Raw genomic sequence first — 19,828 nt, forward strand, 5'->3', positions numbered from 1 at the left:
TCAGATTTTTCATGAAATAACTAAATGAGACACCAGCACTTTTGATACCAAAATCTGGTAAAAGAGTGTAAATAAATACATTGTAAGACATCTTCAGGCTTAGCTTGGAGCTGATGCAAACCTGTGCAATGCCCTGGAGAGTGAATATATATCATACAAGGAATTAATTCAGCAATTAAGGTTCATATTTACCAGAGGACAAGAGGACACTACTGTCTATTTCGAAAACACAAATTACAAGGTGTGGTGATGCTGCAAATATTATGAGAGGTTATTAAAATCTTGATGCAAAGGGATCTGAAACCTTGTCATTCACCTGGGGATTTGACATTACATTGTAAGGATTCTGTTGCAGGATTTTCTGGTAGTGTGATCTTTGTCAACACAGACAGACTGTCACTAAGAAATTATCTGTCCCTGCTCGGTGCAGAATACTAACAAGAAATTTACAACACAAACCCCACCCAGGTGGAGAGGGAGGTCATTACAGAGGAAGTTAGAGAAAGCAGGTCTCTCTCTCTTACTCTACCTGAGGGAAAAATATATATGACAGCCCCTCAAAGCAGCACAAGGAAAAGGCAAGAAGCAATTTGGAGGCCCAAATAAAAACTAATCTCAAATTCAATACCATCTGACAAGCCGATGAATTCGGCCAGCTTACCTCAGCATGAATATCCAGGCACAGACAGGTTGCACAGGGCAAGGGAGGTAGGGAGGAGGGTAGATATTCATGTGGCCTCCAAACCGTTTGATTATGATTTAAGGGTTTTATTCATCATGAAAAAGCCAATCTCATTTTGTTAAAATACACACATGCACGAACCCACACAAACAAATACACACACACACACACACACACACACACACACACACACACGTTCACACACAATTGCCGCTAAAGTATAGAGAATTGTAAATATAAGGAATTACATGGGGTTTATTCTGACCAACAGAGTATGACATTTTCTCCAACCTATTTGAAGAGAGTTGCGAGGTTATGAAATGCATCATAATATATAAATTGCATTAATAACACACTCATGAACTTGACCACTGTTTTACAAAATAATTTCCCTGAAACACATGCCACTAATGTATCAATTATGTGTTAGTTATGGTCACAAATACTGTTTTAGTTACATTCATTGTTCAGAATCTAATACATTGTTAGATAGACCACATAAATTATAGTCTCGTCTATTTAGCCTAAATTCTCAGTATTGTTACACTGTGGTTAGTGCATGTGCTCTAGCTCTGGGTGTTGCAGGTTTGAGTCCAGCCTGAGACAATTCCCAATCCTATTCCCCCTCTCTGACAAACAAAAAAAGAGGCAAAAAGTAATAGAAATAGTAATGATAGTAAAGCTTGGGCTTAAGCTGGTGAAATCCAAAACTCTTGTTTCGGATTTCACATAATTTGATAATTTGCATTGAAACTAAATTAAGAACTGAAGATGCATTAGTGCTTTTCTCTGATTGTGCTATCTCTGTTTTGTATCTGCACTCTTCAAAGTACATTTAATCAACTGCTACTGTTCAGAAACTGTTTATTCCAGGGTTTTTGCAGAAAGCGCCGTTCTGAAATGACATGTAAACTAGAACGCCACTTTCTTGGAAATAAGAGAAAGCGGTTTAACAGACCCTGCTTTCTCCCGGGGAATGCAGCGTTTTGTAAACGTCATAGGATGGAGCCTAACAACATGTCAACACAGCGGAAAGAATTCAACATTTCTGGGACTACAGTGGGAAAAGCACATACATTATAATCTATACCCATTACACACACCAATGTAAATCGACTGTCCCTCACATTTGTGTACATGCGCTGGTACATTGGGGGAATCATAGAGTTTTACATAAGAGGGAAACCCACTATTGCATCGCAATTCTGCCGCAGGTCATAATAGAAACAAGCACAGCAACAATTCTGGAATTTCTGGAAAAAAGTCTTAGTCTTCCTCTGATCCCATGTATGTTATTTACACAAGTGTTACGGGAAAATTACGTTGCTGTGGAGAAATCTGCTTACTGATTGAGCCGCATTTATAGGAGAGTAAAAAAAAAAGCCACTAACACAGCTCATGTAAACGCATACACCAATTTCGAGCCTTAAGCAGCTTTCTCGCAATAAACAGCTTTCTGGTACACATGTAAACATAGTCATTGTTTAGTTTTTACACTTTTAAAGAGATAAAGCAAACGAGTGCAGTTGGTGTCTATTAGTGTGTCTTTTTCACATCTAAAGACCTGGGCTGCGTTTCCCAAAAGCATTAGAGCCAAATGGTTTCTAAAATCTGCAATGTTTTTGGGAAATGTAGCCCAGAACATTTTTTTTTTTTTTTTTTAATTATGGGCTGTTGGAGTGTACTGACTAAGTGTATTTATTACTTATTCTTTAAATAGGGGAGACCAGAGCTAGTCACTGGTGGAAGTTGTCACAAGGGCTGCATATCAATGATTATATGGTTTTAAGTCAAAAGTTCAATTTTAATGCGTATTTTCACTTGCAGTTGTTTTGTGTGTTGGTTTCAAATGTTAAAATTTAAAACTGTCTTACAATTAGGAAACTTTTTGTAAATTCTACGCTCACAGCTAAAATTCTAATGTCATCATCTTATCTTTGTAATGGCTCTTGGTACAATTTATTTTGTAATTTATCACAAAACTTTTTTCTTTCATTGGTGATATAGTAGAAGTTCAGTGCTTACCAAAATCTGAATCACTGTCCCCAGTGGCTGAATTTTGCATTTTGAATTTATTTTGTAGTATTGTATTTCAGTCATGAAAACTCTCAGAAAGATTTAGCATGTGAATATGGGTATGATGCCATATTGATAGGATATTGTTCTTGCTAGACTAGATCTACTAACTCTGCTGCTGCCGCAGAGCAATTATGGAGACTTGCTACAGCTAGAAAATACACATACATACTAAATTAGCGTGTGGACATGCTGCTGCTGCTGCACAGCAATAAAATGCAAGACATAGTGCATCAAGCATGTATTACATGCTGCTGCACAAATAGAAATACAAATAATCCTCATGTAGCAGATCTAGGCAGGTGGAAGCTATAGGTGGGTTTAAGAGAACATTCTCACACCACGCTACAAAGAAACCAGCTTATCAGCAAAACTGAGCCATTTAAATGTTAGACAAAGAGAGGGGCTCAAACTGATTGACTACCTGATAACAAGTCAGAGGACCCATCAGCTTACACGTCACATCACATGTAACATGTCACATGTAAGCGAACCAATTGGCTAAAAGAAAACAAATCAAAGAACCTATCAGCTTGAGCCACAACCCTTGCATGGATGAACTTTGGTCATTTTTATAGAACTGTCAATCGATTACAATTTTTTTACTGAATTAATTACGACATGCCGAATAATTATTCAAATTAATCACAGTTAATTGCATACATCATTATTTGCTGAGAAAGGACCCCAAATAATGATAATTCATATAAATAATGCATAACAATTAAAACATTTATAAATATAATTTGTTGGGCCTATAATATACATCTACAACTACAACTACATTGAGTGTGTGCTAATGAATGTAAACTTGTCAGGTCCATCGCCAGAACATGCTATTGAATAGGGAACACTATATGTTCAGAGAGCAAGCGATATTTTAAAAGCAATAAACACACCAAAATATGTGAATTAAACCCCTTACTGTTCAATACATTGTGATAGAGGAAAAAAAAAACTGCTGTCATTAAAACAACATTAAAAATGTACCATTCAAACCACAGTCAAAATAAATTTTGTTATTTGTTCATGATAACATACAGACCTTACTGATAATTAAGTGAATCGAGCAAGAACATATGCATGATTTGTTTTATGTCGGCATGGCAGCCAACATGAAAAATATATAGGCCTAACCACTGAATGAAGTGAAATCGCACTAGCACCTGGGATATCTTGCGGTCTTGCTGACAATATCAACATCAACTTGAAGAGTTTCAGGGAGTTGGAATAAAATCCAGTAGGCAATGCTTCACACGTTCAAGGGATATATCTTGTGAATCAATTTTTTCTAGAGTCATCTCAGTGTAGGTTAGCTTGAGTTTATTATAACGGTTGCTGTGTAATTAGGGATGAACTCGTTTTAATGCAACCATAATTTAATAAATATGTTTTACTCCATGAATTGCACTACTTTATTTAAAATGTGTTATACATGTATAATTATAAAAAATAAAATAATAATAATAATAAAAAAAGATGTCATTTTCTCTGCAGACACACACAGAAAGTGATGTGGTTTCAGTTGGCCGCAGGTGCTGATTTAGAGTCAGCTTTTCCTGCCCCACTACTAGTTTGGGTTTGGGTGAGAGAAACTGATCCTAGACCAGCAGTTAAAGAATTATTACAGAGCAGCAATCTAAATGATTGGATTAAACAAGCAAATACGAGTGAAAACTCCTGGGGATTTTTATCGTTCAATTAATTTCTCCCACATTCCTGACAATTTTTAAGGGCCAAATTGTGTCACTTTGGAAGGCTCTGCCCCCTAACGGCCACCCTTTGTGATGGCCTTGAATCTCAACCCTGTCCTTACTAAAAATAATGTCTAGAGTCGGGAATCGGAGTTGACTCCAAAAAAGTCGGATTCGAACATCCCTAGTGATTGGTTCTCATTCTGTGGCTGTGTTGCTTGTGAGGTTTGTTGAGGCACACTGCTACCTATTGACGTGGCTCGTAAAAACAGACGTACTTCAAGCTTGAATTGCTCATATGGTAGTAAAATACTTTTATTACGGAATTTACGTAGGCGTCAGTGGGAAAAAAATATTTGTAATATTGTCACAACGGAAATAAAGAGAAGGGAACTTCTTTAGCTTCTTGAGTCAATTTTACTACTGCATTTTCAAGCTACTAGCATATCTCTCTTCTGTAGTCATGACCAATGGCTTTACGGTGGTCTTGTTAGGAGGGCAGTTTCACCACACATGTATTCTCAGAGGGTTTTCAAAACAGACATTTCAGGAGTCAGAAATTTTATTATTATTAATGGGCAATATTTGCCTCCTGGAATGGATTTTCAGGGAGTATTTTGACCTTTATTAGGCCATTTGTTTCTCCAAATTTTCTATTGAACAAATAACTAGGTAGGCTATGTCAGAAAAATAATGCTTTAAAATACATTAAATGTTAGATAACAGATTAAAAACACAGATGAATTCAATACAGGGCCATTTTTGCCCCCACATTATACATACAGTATGTGGGGCATTTTGGTCACTATCTTTGGCATTTTTGTCCTAATTAATTTCTGACCCTTGTTCAGACATTGCTGCTCCCACTAAAACTCTGAGCAAAGTTGTCACTTGTGGTGTACAGTATCCTCTTTCTATCCCTTCACTGATTTCAAACCACATAGCATGCATTATGCAAATCTGCCTGTTACCCACACCTGGAAACTTTCAAGCAGGTTGTTCTCTCAACCAAGAAAAAATACTGTATGATGTAACATGACCTGCTAGTCGAGGGTGCTGTACTCAAAAATCACACCCAGCTGGAGCTCTTGTACATCATGCAAAAGAGCACAGAGCAAACAGCTCTGTTTAAATAAAAGATTTAAAGGATTATGTCTGACCCTCCCTTTGATTGCAAGACAAATGTAACTGTTTCATCAAAAAGAGATCAACAGGAGGGCTTTTGAGCTTCCACTAGGCTAAATGAGAACATAAATTGTGCTCTTCAATACAATAATGGCTGGTAGATCCATTTGCACATTAACCTTTTCATGTCTCTCAAAAGCAGTGGCGAATGCTCAGGACCAGCAAAGCCTTCTCTGCTGGCCTAACATGACAAATAAATAAATATTTTTCATCCTTTCATTCTCAATCACCTCTTTGACTATGTATTTCTAATCACTTCCCACTCTTAATTAATCTACAATCAAATAGAGAAAAACGAAAAGTTTATCCAGTCAGAATTTATTCCTTGATGCTTACAAGCAAAGTGTGACAACGTTTTCAAAAATCGCATGCCTGAAGCAGCGCTTGAGTCTGAGCTCCATCCTGTCAGGCCTTCAGAATTTCCACAGAATCCCTCTAAAGTGCAAATGAATGAGCAACTAAAGTCAGATTGTCAGATTCATCAGCCAATCAGATTTATTTATTTATTTGCTCCTGGTGGGTGTGATCTTTAGGATATGTTCTGGTCGAGGCCTTCTAGTTGGCCTCGAGTGACGCAATCACGCTTTAAGCGATGTAATTTGAAAGCAAAGAGCGCGAGATCTTGCTGACGAGTTGACTGTCATTACTGATGCTATTGCCATTGAGAAAGAGATCTTTATGGATTTAAAAACCTGAGATGTTCTGCATGATGGGGTGATTGCTTAATTTATTAAATAGAAAAGGAGGACTGATTTTCACTTCAAGCAAATTGGTAAGTGCTTTTTGCATTGTTATTGCAACATCAGGAGTTTTCTAAGTGTAAATTAGCCTGTTTGAGCATTCAGTGTCGGATCAAGTTCTGAAAGTAGTGCTGCGTTCTATTCAACTCAAAAAGTCAGATTTTACAACTTCCTACTAGGAAAAGTGCAATGGAATGCATCTTGAAGTCAGAATTACAACTTGTAGGCTCGTGCAGAAATTCACAACTCCGATTTCACCGAGATGCAGGGGCATGATGTCACACAAACATGTCGACACTCAGGGAGATATACAAAGTAAGTGATAAACATTCACTTTATTAAGTAATATCGATAAATGAGTTTGTTTGCACATTATATGATATTAAAGCTTGTTTAACAAACACCTGCAGAAACAGGTGTATAAAACATTATAATCTCTTTTGATAATCATACACCTGAAGCACAAATGCTAGCGCTGCAGCATTGTTTATAAGTTGGGATGCTAGGAGACATCTCTAATGAGAGTCAAACCCCTGCTAAGCTAATGGGAGTGTTGCAGTTTTGTTTTCTTAAAGTCATCTTCCGAATATCGGGGAATGGAATGCATTTATGTTCGGAGATATCAAGTAGGAATATCCCACATCCAACTTGAATGGAACGCAGCATAACCGTGTACCCTGACGAAACTACATTTATTGCAAGCAACATTTAAATTGCAAATATTATTAGATACATTTTTCCAGGTATTATAGACCTTCTTGGTAGATTCATATAAAAAATTATGATTTTTGAATGTGTGTTCGGGAGACATACATTTAAAAAACAGTCATGCTGCAATTAAAATTAGGCTTGCTTAAGCATTAAGTGTCGTTTCAAGTTCTGGCGTGGACGTGTTTTTAAAATGTCAATTGGTATTATTAGTTAGCTGCAACATAATGTATGATGCCCAAAGGCATAGAGTGTCTTATTCATTGTGAAACTGTGTTTCCTTAATGGCATGAATCACACTGAAGGCCTAGACTTTTAATGCACAGCCCGCCACTGCTGTGCAAATTATATACTGTCACATTTTTTCCCCAACTTTGACAGTCTTGCACAAAGCAGGGTGGTCTTTATATCAAGATGTCTGCTGCCATGGTATTATTCTTATTGTGTAAAAGTCCTATGCAACTGTGCAGAAACCAGTGATAACGCTAATATGTCAATGGTATATTCCGCTCAAGAGTGGTGAGTATAGAGGCTAGACGTCAAATCACATAATTTCAGATAGCAAGAAAGTGTTGTCATGGAGCGACAACACTGGGGGGGGGGGGGAGGGGGGCGGCAAATTTGGATTTTTACTTCCACTCTCATCATCAGTTTTTGCAACTTCCACAAATAAAAGCACACAGGACATTTGTTATCAGTCTGCCTGGAGTTCTGTTTAAAAGGAATAACAGTATTAACAAAAGAGGACTTTAGAGGATGAAATATACAATGGATTTAGGTTTGTCAGGTAGTGACATCAAATCTTTTTTGTTTTGTATGAGAAACATAGCAGAAAGTAAATTGGATATCCATGAGCATAACTTTATATTCTGCTTTGTATATATTGTATATTATATTCTTCCGTCTGTGAAATCATCTGTACTTATTAACTGTACTATACTTACACTCGCTACACATTTTCCACTATTTTTGCTGTTTTATGTGCAATCGTATGCAAAGACTGCCACACCATTATTTAAATTCATTATTTTCTGCTCGGGTCAATTATTATGGTATAATGTATCTCAGATAATCCCTCCCCTAAAAAACATACACAGTAATAACAAAACAAACTGTGATTGAATAGGCTACATGTCATTTAGATGTCTTTTTCTGTCTAAGTTGATGGTTCTTGGCCAGTTTAAGCTGCAAAACAGACCAGATCTTTTGCTGCAGACGAGGTTAGGCACAGGGGTTGGGGCTTCAACAATGTTCATAGAAACCTATCATTTCCCTCTAATTTTATGGCAAGTTAATGGTTAGGCTTAGGTATAGGGTTAAGATGACTGTTTGACAGGAATGTTGTTCCAGGACGAACAAAGGATTTTGATTCTGATTCTGCCCATACCTGGACCAATCCATGTATTGCCCAGCACTGCAAGGACACCATGTCCCCTTTAAGTTTAGCAACATGTCTCCTTGTACACTTTATTTTCACGTTTTATACTTAAGTTTGCTTTATAAAAAAAAATAAACCGCCTCTCAGAGGCCTTACAACCATGCCCAATGTCTGTCTTCGCTCACCTCAGTGTCCATTTGTTAGATTTAGTACCAGCAAATAAAGTGGCACCTTAAATTGGTTATAGAAGATAACAGACTTCCCTGAATGAGAGGTCTGCCCTTAATAGTAAATGACAAGGACAAATGTGTGCCACAGAAACAGATTGGTAGGGTATGTTGTTAGGATGCCTACCTGAAAGGCACCCTATGAATAATTGCAGCACCAGCAGTTTCCATGACAACCCCATTTGAAATATTGGAGGTCAGCGGGAGCTCACATTCAATTGAAGGTAAAAAGAATGCCGTCTTTGTCCAGACTGGAACCTCTGTGCCCTGAAATCAAAAGACAATACGAGAAGAGTTAGAAAGTGTTGCCTGGCCTAAAGCGCCCATATTCAGCAACATTTACAAACAGAAAACAAAATAAGAGTTGACATCAGAAGAATAGCTGCTGCCTTTCTAGACAGCATACACCATTAAAAAAATACTGTAATTTATGACAGAATTTTCATTTTAAGCTAAACTATCCATTTAATAAAAATTAAATCACGTGTCTTGGTTAGAGCTCTTGCTTAAAATGGTTATATCTTGTAAAGTTTTTTTTTTCTTTTTCATAAATTAAAGTTGTATAGTTAAATATACACATGATACTAGTTAAACAGTTCTGTAATATCTAAGGGATGTCTTAGAAATACTTACTCCCCAGGCAGAGGTGGGTAGAGTAGCCAAAAACTGTACTCAAGTAAAAGTACAATTACTTAAAAATAATAATAATAATACTCAAGTAGTATTAAAAGTACTAACATAAATAATTACTAAGATTAAGAAAGTATCCAATTAAAAGAATACTCAAGTAGTGAGTAACTCGTTATTTTCACAAATGACATTTCATTACATAATACACATTTAACATGTATTACAGAATTAATATTATTATTAATATTAATGGAAATTCTGTCATCATTCACCACCATGTTGTTCCAAACCCGTATGACTGTCTTCCATGCAACACAATAAGGAGATTTTAGACAGAATGTTAGCCTGAGCCACCATTTACTTTCAGTGAATGTGTTTTTACTCCATATTTTGAAAGTGAATGGTGACTGAGACTGTTAGTTTCTAACATTCTGTCTAACATCTTTTGGGTTCCACAGAATACAGAAGGTCACATGGGTTTGGAACAAGATGAGGGTAGGGAAATGATGACAGAATATTAAATTATGGCTGAGCTATCACTTTAAAGGGATAGTTCACCCAAAAATGAAAATTCTCTCATCATTTACTTACCCTCATTCCATCGCAGATGTGTATGACTTCCTTTCTTCTGCAGAACACAAATTACGATTTTAGAAGAATATTTCAGGTCTGTAGGTCAGTACAATGCACGTGAATGTGTGCCAAAATTGTGATGCTCCAAAAAGCAAATAAAGGAATCATAAAAGTAATCCATTCGACTCCAGTAGTTAAATTCATATCTTCAGAAGTGATATGATAGGTGTGAGTGAGAATGAAACAGATCAATATTTGTCCATTTTTGCTAGACATTCTTCTCCCTGCCCAGCAGGGGGCGATATGCAGAGAAGAATGTGAATCACCAAAAACACAAGACGAATGTGAAAGTGATCTTTTTCTTATCCACACCTATCACATTGCTTCTGAAGATACTGAATTAACCACTAGAGTCTTATGGATTACTTTTATTCTGACTTACGTGATATTTTTTTTTTTAGCTTTAAAATGTTGGGACCCATTCACTTGCATTGTATAGACCAAAAGAGCTGAGAAATTCTTCTAAAAATCTTCATTTGAGTTCAGCGGATGAAAGAAAGTCATACACATCTGTCATGAGGGTGAGTACATGATAAGAGAATTAAACATTTTGGGTGAATTATCCCTTTAAGGGCTCTTGTCAGATCTGGATGAATTTGTCAATAAGAAGAGAGGTTTGGAAAACTTTCTAGTACTTATTACGGTGAAAACGTGAACAATGCCCTACAGGGACATTATACAGTATATAATGCTGAAATATAAACAAGATCATGCTTTATTACTGCCTACTTTCGCTATTTCATGGCTTTTAGTTGTTAGTTCAGTGTAGTTACAGTTTTCAGTGTCGAAAGTATTTAGATCATTTAGATAAAATTTAGATCATTAGTTCTGTACCGCTCCCTAAGCGCAGATTACGCAGCCTGCATAGGGTCCATAAGCCCAGTCGCGCAACACTCTCTTCACAATACGATCGTCTTGCGTCTGCACATCTCTCACGCGCGTGACTTGCTGTGCATGCGCAGAAATGCTGCCTGTTCGCTCTCCAGTTTTCAATCACGCGAATGGCAGAGCAAAAGGCGTTTACACTTAATTTGGATGTTTACATGGATTTTTACAGTTAATCAGCCCGTAGCTGCCATAGTTTCCAGTACCCCCATGAGGGCGCGGTTTAAATGCGTAAATACTGCTCACGACATGCGGGATAAAGCACACTGATATATTGCTGCTGATTTAAAAATGTACACTTAAAAACCGATGTCACAAGAGCCCATATTTACAGAATCACCCTGAAAATGACCATCACCATGACACAGAAAAGCCTGCATTACTTAACTCAGCGTGCTGCCTTAAATTGGAGCTTGTCTTGGTGTTAAATGAAGGCATTGCATGACAAAACTATTATTTTTTCACTATGCAGAGCGAATAAAGTGTTCCTATCTGTCACTCACTCGAAGCTGTGTCAATGTAGTGACACTAGGGGTCATGCTTGGGAGCCCGAGACACCTCTGGTCTTTGATAAAAGGCCAATGAAAATTGGCGAGTGGTATTTGCATACCACTCCCCCGGACATACGGGTATAAAAGGAGCTGGTATGCAACCACTCATTCAGATTTTCTCTTCGGAGCCGAATGGTCAATGTTTACTGAGCTGATTGTTCACTCACCTCTGCTGGATCTGATGGCGCATTTCAGCGGCTTCTCCTTCCTCTGCACTGGTGCACTGCAGAGAACGCCCCTGGGCGCTTTGGCAGAAATAAGAGAGTATATTTTTCTAAAAGAGTATATTTCTCTAAAAGAGCGGGCGCGACCCACGTGGAGACAGCGTTCGTGGATGGATCATGTACACATTGCGAGAACATGACCATGGCAACGTTGCAGTCGCGGCTTGCTTTCGTAAGACAGCAAGCCACCCCAGCGGCTCCCTGCCTCGGTCCTTCTACCTACGGGTATGAGGCCAGCGCGGCTAGCACTGGGGGCGATTTGGGGACCACAATGGGACCACCTCCGCATCCCCCCACGGACCTCCCATTCCCCAGCATGCTCGTCTGCCCCGATTGGGCTTCCGGATGAGTCCGCCGGCTTGTCTCACGGCGAGTTCAACCTCTTGTTCGGAGCCCGCGAAGCTGATGAGCTCTCGAGAAGCCTCAGCTGGGCTCCCCCCCTTGGGTACGGTCACCCAGTCACAGGCTGACGCGGAAATGACAGACATGTTTTCCTGGGCAGCCACGAGCGTTGGGCTAGAGTGGAACCCTCCGCTCTCCCCTGAACCCTCGCGGCTCGATTATTGGTTCCTGGGCTTGTGGTGCCGCTCAAAGCTGCCATGCTCCGCTCCAGTTCCTTTCTTCCCGGAAGTGCACGAGGAGCTGACAAGGTCATGCGAGGTACCTTTTACTGCCCGGTCCCAATCTTTCAGCTCCCCCACCCTCACTACCCTCGATGGTGGGGCGGCCAAGGGCTATTCGGCGATTCCCCTGGTGGATAAGTTGCTTGAGATGCACCTATGCCCGCAGAGCGCCACCACCTGGCACGGGTGCCCAAAGCTCCTGTCCAAGGCCTGTAGGTTTACGTCATCCCTGACGGCCAAAGCCGCCTGGACAAGCCGCCTCCGCCCTGCACGCCATGGCTCTCCTGCAAGTCCACCGAGCCAAGGCGCTATAGGAAATGCATGAGGGTAGTTCCACCCCAGATTTGATGCAGGAGCTGCGCTTGGCAACCGACCACGCTCTCTGGGCGACGAAGGTCACGGTTTGGTCTCTCATAAAAATAATAATTATAATTTTCTTTATTCATCACACATTTGCACATATACAGTGAAATTCTTCTTTTTCACATATCCCAGCTAGGCTGGGGTCAGAGTGCAGGGTCAGCCATGATACAGCGCCCCTGGAGCAGATAGGGTCAAGGGCCTTGCTCAAGGGCCCACAGTGGCAACTTGGCAGTGCTGGGGCTTGAACCCCCGACCTTCTGATCAGTAACCCAGAGCCTTAACCGCTGAGCTACCACTGCCCAGGTGGGCGATGTCCACCTTGGTGGTCCTGGAGCGTCACCTTTGGCTCAACCTGGTCGAGATGGGTGAGGCCGACAAGGCACAGTTCCTTGCTGCCCCCATTTCCCAGGTTGGCCTATTCGGCGACACCGTCGAGGACTTTGCCCAGCAGTTCTCGACGGTGAATCAGCAGACGGAGGCTATCTGGCACATCCTGCCCCGGCGCGGCTCAAGATCCCGCACCCCGCCTGCTCGTCGCCAAGGGTGTCCCCCTGCGGTGACCGGCTCCGCTGCAGCCTGCCCCTTCGGCCCGGCCCCGGCGTGGAGCCCACTGCAGGAAGCAGACACCACCCGTCTCACGGCCGGCCGCCAAGAACCCACGAAAAGGCTTTGAAGCGCCCCTGAGATGGGCGACCCAGGGATGATGAAACCCACTGCCTTGGAGCTGGTAAGCAGACCACTCCATCCCCTGGTGGAGGGCCAGGAGAAGAATCTTTTTTGCCTTTTCATTTAATTTCGCTGCATGCCCAAGTGGCTGCGGTACCCAACAGTTCAGCAAAAGAGCGGTTTCCTTGTTCCCTGGGTCACATACCCAGTGTGCACGGCCGTCATCATGACCACCATCCACCATTCCATTTTGGCAGGTTTTGTGCTCCAGCGGCGTTCTCCCCATCCCTGCGCGCCCAGCTGTGGCACAAATCCGCCCCCGATGTGACAGTCTCCATGGGTCACGAGGACAAGCCTCTTCCTCCCCCATCCCAGGCTGTTCTGGGGGTGGTCACAAGGAGCCAGGTAAGTGCTTCGATGTCCCTGAACTCAGCATGACCACATCATGGCGTGGCACCTCGGGCTCTGCCCCGCCACGAGGCCCCACCTGCCGGTATGTCTGATGAGATTGTACCCTTGGTCCCCCTCGCCCAGAGCTTGGATGCGTGGCTTGCGCTTTCCAATCCATCGCGATGGCTGATCCGGACCGTCTGACTCGGCTACGTGATTCAGTTCGCCAGGCATCCGCCCAGGTTCAGCGGCATCCACTTCACCTCGGTGAAGGGCGAGAACGCTGCTACCTTGCACACGGAGATCGCTACCCTCCTACGGAAGGATGTGATAGAGCCTGTCCCTCCGGCCGAGATGAAGAAGGGGTTTTACAGCACTTACTTTATTGTACCGAAAAAAGTCGGTGGGTTGCGGCCAACTTTGGACCTGCGAGTACTGAACCGGGCTTTACACAGACTCCCGTTCAAGATGCTGATGCAAAAACACATTCTGGCGAGCATCCGGCATCAAGATTAGTTTGCGGCAGTAGACCTGAAGGACGCGTACTTCCACGTCTCGATTCTACCTCGACACAGACCCTTCCTGCGGTTTGCATTCGAGGGTCCTCCCTTTCAGCCAGTGCTTGTGCCCTCACATCTTCACGATGGTCACAGTGGCAGCCCTTGCCCCATTAAGGGAAGTGGGCATTCGCATCCTCTACTATCTCAACGATTGGTTAATCCTAGCTCACTCTCAGGATGTGTTGTGTGCACACAGGGACCTGGTGCTCTCGCACTTCAGCCGACTAGGGCTTCGGGTCAACTGGGAAAAGAGCAAGCTCCTCCCAGTTCAGAGCATCTCTTTTCTCGGTTTGGAGTTGGACTCAGTCTCATTGATGGCACGCCTCACGAACGAGCGCGCACAGTTGGTGCTAACCTGTTTGAAGGTGTTCAGACAGAAAACAGCGGTTCCACTGAAACTCTTTCAGAGGCTACTGGGGCATATGGCATCCTTGGCAGTGGCCACTCCGCTTGGGTTGATGCATATGAGACCGATTCAGCACTGGCTTCAGACTCGAGTCCCGAGATGGCCATCACGCCGATCTGTCACCGCCTTTTCAGCCCTTGGACCAACCTCATGTTTCTACGGGCAGGCGTTCCCCTAGAGCAGGTCTCCAGGCATGTCATGGTTACGACAAATGCCTCCAAAACGGGCTGTGGTGCGGTATGCAATGGGCACGCAGCTGCTGGCTTATGGATGGGCCCGCGGCTGCGTTGGCACATCAACTGCCTCAAGTTGCTGGCAAATCTGCTCGCCCTGCGGAGGTTTCAGCCGTTGATCCAGGGCAAGCACGTGTTAGTTCGGACAGACAACACGGCAATGGTAGCATATGTCAACCGTCAAGGCGGTCTGCGCTCCCATTGTATGTCACAACTCGCCCGCCGTCTCCTCCCCTGGAGTCAGCAGCAGAAGACTTAAGCAGTCTACCACCCGCAGTGGTAGATACGATCACTCAGGCTAGGGCCCCCTCTACGAGGCACCTGTATACCTTTAAGTGGCGTCTGTTCGCTAAGTGGTGTTCTTCCTGACGCGAAGACGGATCGGTGCTTTCCTTCCTGCAGGAGAGGTTGGAAGGGTGGCTGTCCCCCTCCACCTTGAAGGTGTATGTAGCCGCTATAGCGGCACTCCATGACACAGTGGACGGTAAGTTCTGAGACAGAACATGATGATCCTAGGGTCTAGGAGGTTGAATCCCTTCAGACCGCGCCTCGTTCCCTCAAGGGACCTCTCTGTAGTTATTCAGGGTCTACAGAGAGCCCCCTTTGAGCCCTTGCAGTCAGCTGAGCTTAAGGTACTCTCTTTGAAGACTGCCCTCCTGACTGCGCTCACTTCCATCAAGAGGATAGGAGACCTGCAAGCGTTCTCTGTCAGCGAAACGTGCCTGGAGTTCGGTCAGGGCTACTCTCACGTGATCCTGAGACCCAGACCGGGCTATGTGCCCAAGGTTCCCACGACACCTTTTAGGGACCAGGTGGTGAACCTGCAAGCACTGCCCCAGGAGGAGGCAGACCCAGCCCTGATGTTGCTGTGTCCGGTGCGCGCTTTACGCATCTATTTGGATTGCACGCAGAGCTTTAATGTCTCTGAGCAGCTCTTTGTCTGCTTTGGTGGACAGCGGAAAGGAAGCGCTGTCTCCAAGCAGAGTATCGCCCACTGGCTCATTGACGCCATAACTATGGCATATCACACCCAGGACATGCTGCCCCCGGTAGGGCTACAAGCCCATTCTACCAGGGGTGTAGCAGCCTCCTGGGCCTTGACCAGTGGCGCCTCTCTAACAGACATTTGCAGAGCAGCGGGCTGGGCAACACCCAGGTTCTACAATCTCCGGGTGGAACCAGTTTCATCCCGTGTAGTGGCACGCAGGTAAGTCCGGGTGTATCGCTTGCGCATAGCGCCTTTCAACTCCCCTGAGCTGAAGACGTGCGCCGTTGACTCCCAGTAGTGTTCACAAACTGTGTTCCCTGGTTGATTTCCTCCGAGCCCTGTGGCAGACGAGTTTGTGGAGAAACTCGCTGCCGGCTCAGTACACGTGCTAACTAAGCCCTGTACTGGGATAGGTGCTCCGCATGTGGTGGTTCCCCGTAGGTAACCCCATGCAACGTATATCTTCCGCTAATTCGTTTCCCTGTTGGTAAACTGCATCTTCCTTGGGCAGAGGCCCCTCTGCCCCAGTCACCATGCTTGTAGAAACTCCTCCCCCACAGGGTAGGACCTACCATGGGACTTCTCCACATGGCATACTTCTGACAAAGCTCGGCAAGACCATGTGACGTATTTCCACTCAAAATAACCCCCCCCCCTTTGGGCGGGATGTGGTGTCCGCAGTGTCTTCCCCTTGGGAGTGACACACCCCCGACAAGACCTGGTGGCCCCAGTCAGCTAATTATTTTAAAAAAAAAAGAAAAAGAAAAGTGGAAAAAATCTTTTGGGTAGTCGACTTGTCCCCAAGGGGCCTTTCAACACTCATAACAGTGTTGGGGGAGGTTACGTGTTGGCCTGGTGCACTGGCTATGAGGCACACAGTGGTCTGCCTGTCACACACCGCCAGTTCACGTAACACAGTTCAGCCAGTTGCGGCGTTTCATATAGGGACTCCTAGTGTCACTACATCGACACAACATCGAGTGAGTGACAGATAGGGAATGTCCTGGTTACTTGCGTAACCTCCGTTCCCTGATGGAGGGAACGAGACGTTGTGTCCCTCCTGCCACAGCTCTGAACTACCCGCTGAAATGGCCGGGACCTTGTCTCAGCTCCTCAGCACAAAACCTGAATGAGTGGTTGCATACCAGCTCCTTTTATACCTGTATGTCTGGGGGAGACACGCCAATTTTCATTGGCCTTTTATCAAAGACCAGAGGTGTCTCGGGCTCCCAAGAGTGACCCCTAGTAGACCCACTACATCGACACAACATCTCGTTCCCTCCATCAGGACATTTCAGTTAGTTAGTAGTGCTTGATGCTGCAGCAGTGATGGAGTCGACTTGAGTGACAGTCTGTGACAGCGCACAGCTGTGAACTTCCGCTGTCGTAAAAGTCCCATTCAATAATCTCTCAATAAATTATGCATTAATTACAATTAAACCCAGTAATATAATGACAGGAACGCCACCCATTGTAACTAAGTAAAAGTAAAAAAATCATTAGAAGTTTACTTGAGTGAGAGTAAATAATACCCACTTTTAAACCTACTCTAAAAGTAATTTTTTTTTTTTTTAAAGTTACTCAAGTAAATGTAATGGAGTAAATGTAGTGTGTTACTACCCACCTCTGTACCCAGGTGTAGGCATGCTATGTAATCTTTGATCATAAAAATAAAGCTGATAAACAAAGACCAGTATCTACTCTGATAAATGAATTCTCAAGGATATATTTTATTAGTTTTATTAGAGTTCAGTTAGAATACTTTTTATGCCTTTACCTAAATTGCTTTTTAATCAATATCACAAAGGGCTTATCAGAACTTAGCCAGACCTTAAAAATCCTCTGTACTCATTCAATGGCTTCCACTGAATACACTTGCACTCTTCGTGTAACACAAGATTACACAAACATTCCAGTAAGAAAACTCAAACTCAGAAGTAATTCATTTTGTCTTTGCATGCCTGTTTTAAGATAAAACTCAAATAAATTGATTTAACATGTGGTAAATGTATGTTACTAACAAGGAGAGATATTCAAATACGCAAATTTCTCGCACACATATTTCTCTTTTGTTGTATAATCTTTTATTGTTTGTTAAACATAACTGAGTTTTATGAGTTGCATTTTTTATATATTTATGTTATACCTTTGCCTAAGTATGGCAGCAAAAAATAAAAAAACAACTAGAGTGACAAAACAGGGTACCAACATTACTTAAAAAAATTCTCAATATTACCCACCTAAGTGTTAAGTTTTCTAAGGTTAACTAACAAGGAGTACTTAAAAAGCATGGTATGTAGAAAATAGGAAAACAGCTTTCAAGACTCAACTTGCAGTAAGTGTACTCCTTTGGTAATTCCATTGGTAATTTCTAATTTAATGAGAGATTTTAATGGGCTGTGGAATCCATATGGCTGCTTTACATGCTATACTTGATTGACTTTGGTACCATATTGCAACTTTACTTCAAATGTAGTTTACAATCGATCAATCACTGCCATGGAGATGAAATTCACTGAGGTGGTTACAAGAGTGGGGGATGTCTAGAAACGGATCGATTATCTGGAGTCATCGGAGAGGGAATTATTTTCTAATCTGCTAGCGACCAATGTGGATTTGGAGCATGTCTGGGAGAAGTTGGAAGGCATGGAGAACCATAGCCGGTGGAATAACGTCCATATTGTTGGAAATCCTGAGGTTAGGATATGGTGAAATTCCTGGATGGGCTCTTTCCGTGTCTGCTCGACATAACAGGCCATAAGCTGGAAATCGAGCGAGCTCACAGGATTCTGGCTCAGCAATCCACTGAGGAGACAGGCCCCTATCAATTCTGGCCAAATTTCTGAGATCATCCAATAAAGATCTCGTGTTACGCGAGGCGAGGAGTAAAGGAAGGCTTTCTTGGAATAACCACATAATTTTCTTGATCCCAGACTTTGCGAATTCGACGAGAGAGAAACATGATTGATTCAAGAAATGCAAGAAACTTTTACATCAACGGAGGGTCGCTTTTGCACTTATGTTCCTGGCCAAATTGAGAATAGATGCTAAGGATGGCCATAAAACATTAACATGTCCCAAGCAAGCGATGTCCTTCATAAAGTCAATGGACTGATTAAGTTATTTTGTGGTACTCACGTTGCAGCCGAATGGACCAACTCACTGAACATCCACTTGACTGTCTGAGGAAACTGAGTGCCTTTTTTGTTTCTTTTTGTGCTGGTTCCACCCAGCGGCTGGAGTTTGTTTTGTGGAGTAACACTCCTTCGGGACAGTTGTGTGGATGAATCTCCATGTTCTTTGTGCTTATGCCTCCTGTTGGCTGGAGTTTGTTTTGTGGAGTATTTCTTGCAAGTCATTGGAGTGATTAGGTTATCTGTTGCACTCATGTAGCAGTCGAATAGGCCGGCTTACTGAACATTCGTTTTACTGTCCGAGGAAACATCATGGTTACTTTCGTAACCTCCGTTCCCTGATGGAGGGAACAAGATATTGTGTCGATGTAGTGACAATAGGGGTCACTCTTGGGAGCCCCAAACACCTCTGATCTTTTTTTAAAAGGCCAATGAGAAGTGGTGAGTGGAATTTGCATGCCACTCCCCCAGACATACGGGTATAAAAGGAGCTGGTATGCAACCACTCATTCAGGTTTTGTGCTGAGAAGCCGAGATAAGGTCTCGGCTATTTCAGCAGGTAGTCCAGCGTTGTGGCAAGAGGGACACAATGTTTCATTCCCTCCATCAGGCAACGGAGGTTACGGAAGTAACCATGACATTCCCTATCTGTCACTCACACGATGTTGTGTCGATGTAGTGACACTAGGGGTCCCTATACAAAACGCCACAACTAACTGAACTGTGTTACGTGAAGTGGCGGTGTGTGACGGGCAGACTGCTGTGTTCCTCGTAGACAGCACACCAGGCCATCACATAACCTCCCCCAACGTTCTTTATGAGCGTCGAACAGTCCTTCAGGAACAAGTCGAC

At 43.0% G+C, this 19,828-nt stretch overlaps 1 protein-coding gene across 1 annotated transcript in view; it reads right to left on the bottom strand.

Moving 5' to 3' along the window:
• The window catches only part of LOC127418724 (contactin-4-like), a 164,860-nt gene that overhangs the window by 111,208 nt on the left and 33,824 nt on the right, over positions 1-19,828 (bottom strand). Inside the window, exon 2 of the mRNA XM_051659456.1 lies at positions 8,818-8,957. Within this exon, the coding sequence (XP_051515416.1) occupies positions 8,818-8,872 (55 nt within the window). The 5' untranslated portion in view covers positions 8,873-8,957. The remainder of the gene's footprint in view (positions 1-8,817; positions 8,958-19,828) is intronic.

The sequence above is a fragment of the Myxocyprinus asiaticus genome, chromosome 28 (assembly GCF_019703515.2).
Source record: "Myxocyprinus asiaticus isolate MX2 ecotype Aquarium Trade chromosome 28, UBuf_Myxa_2, whole genome shotgun sequence".
Taxonomy (NCBI): Eukaryota; Metazoa; Chordata; class Actinopteri; order Cypriniformes; family Catostomidae; genus Myxocyprinus; species Myxocyprinus asiaticus.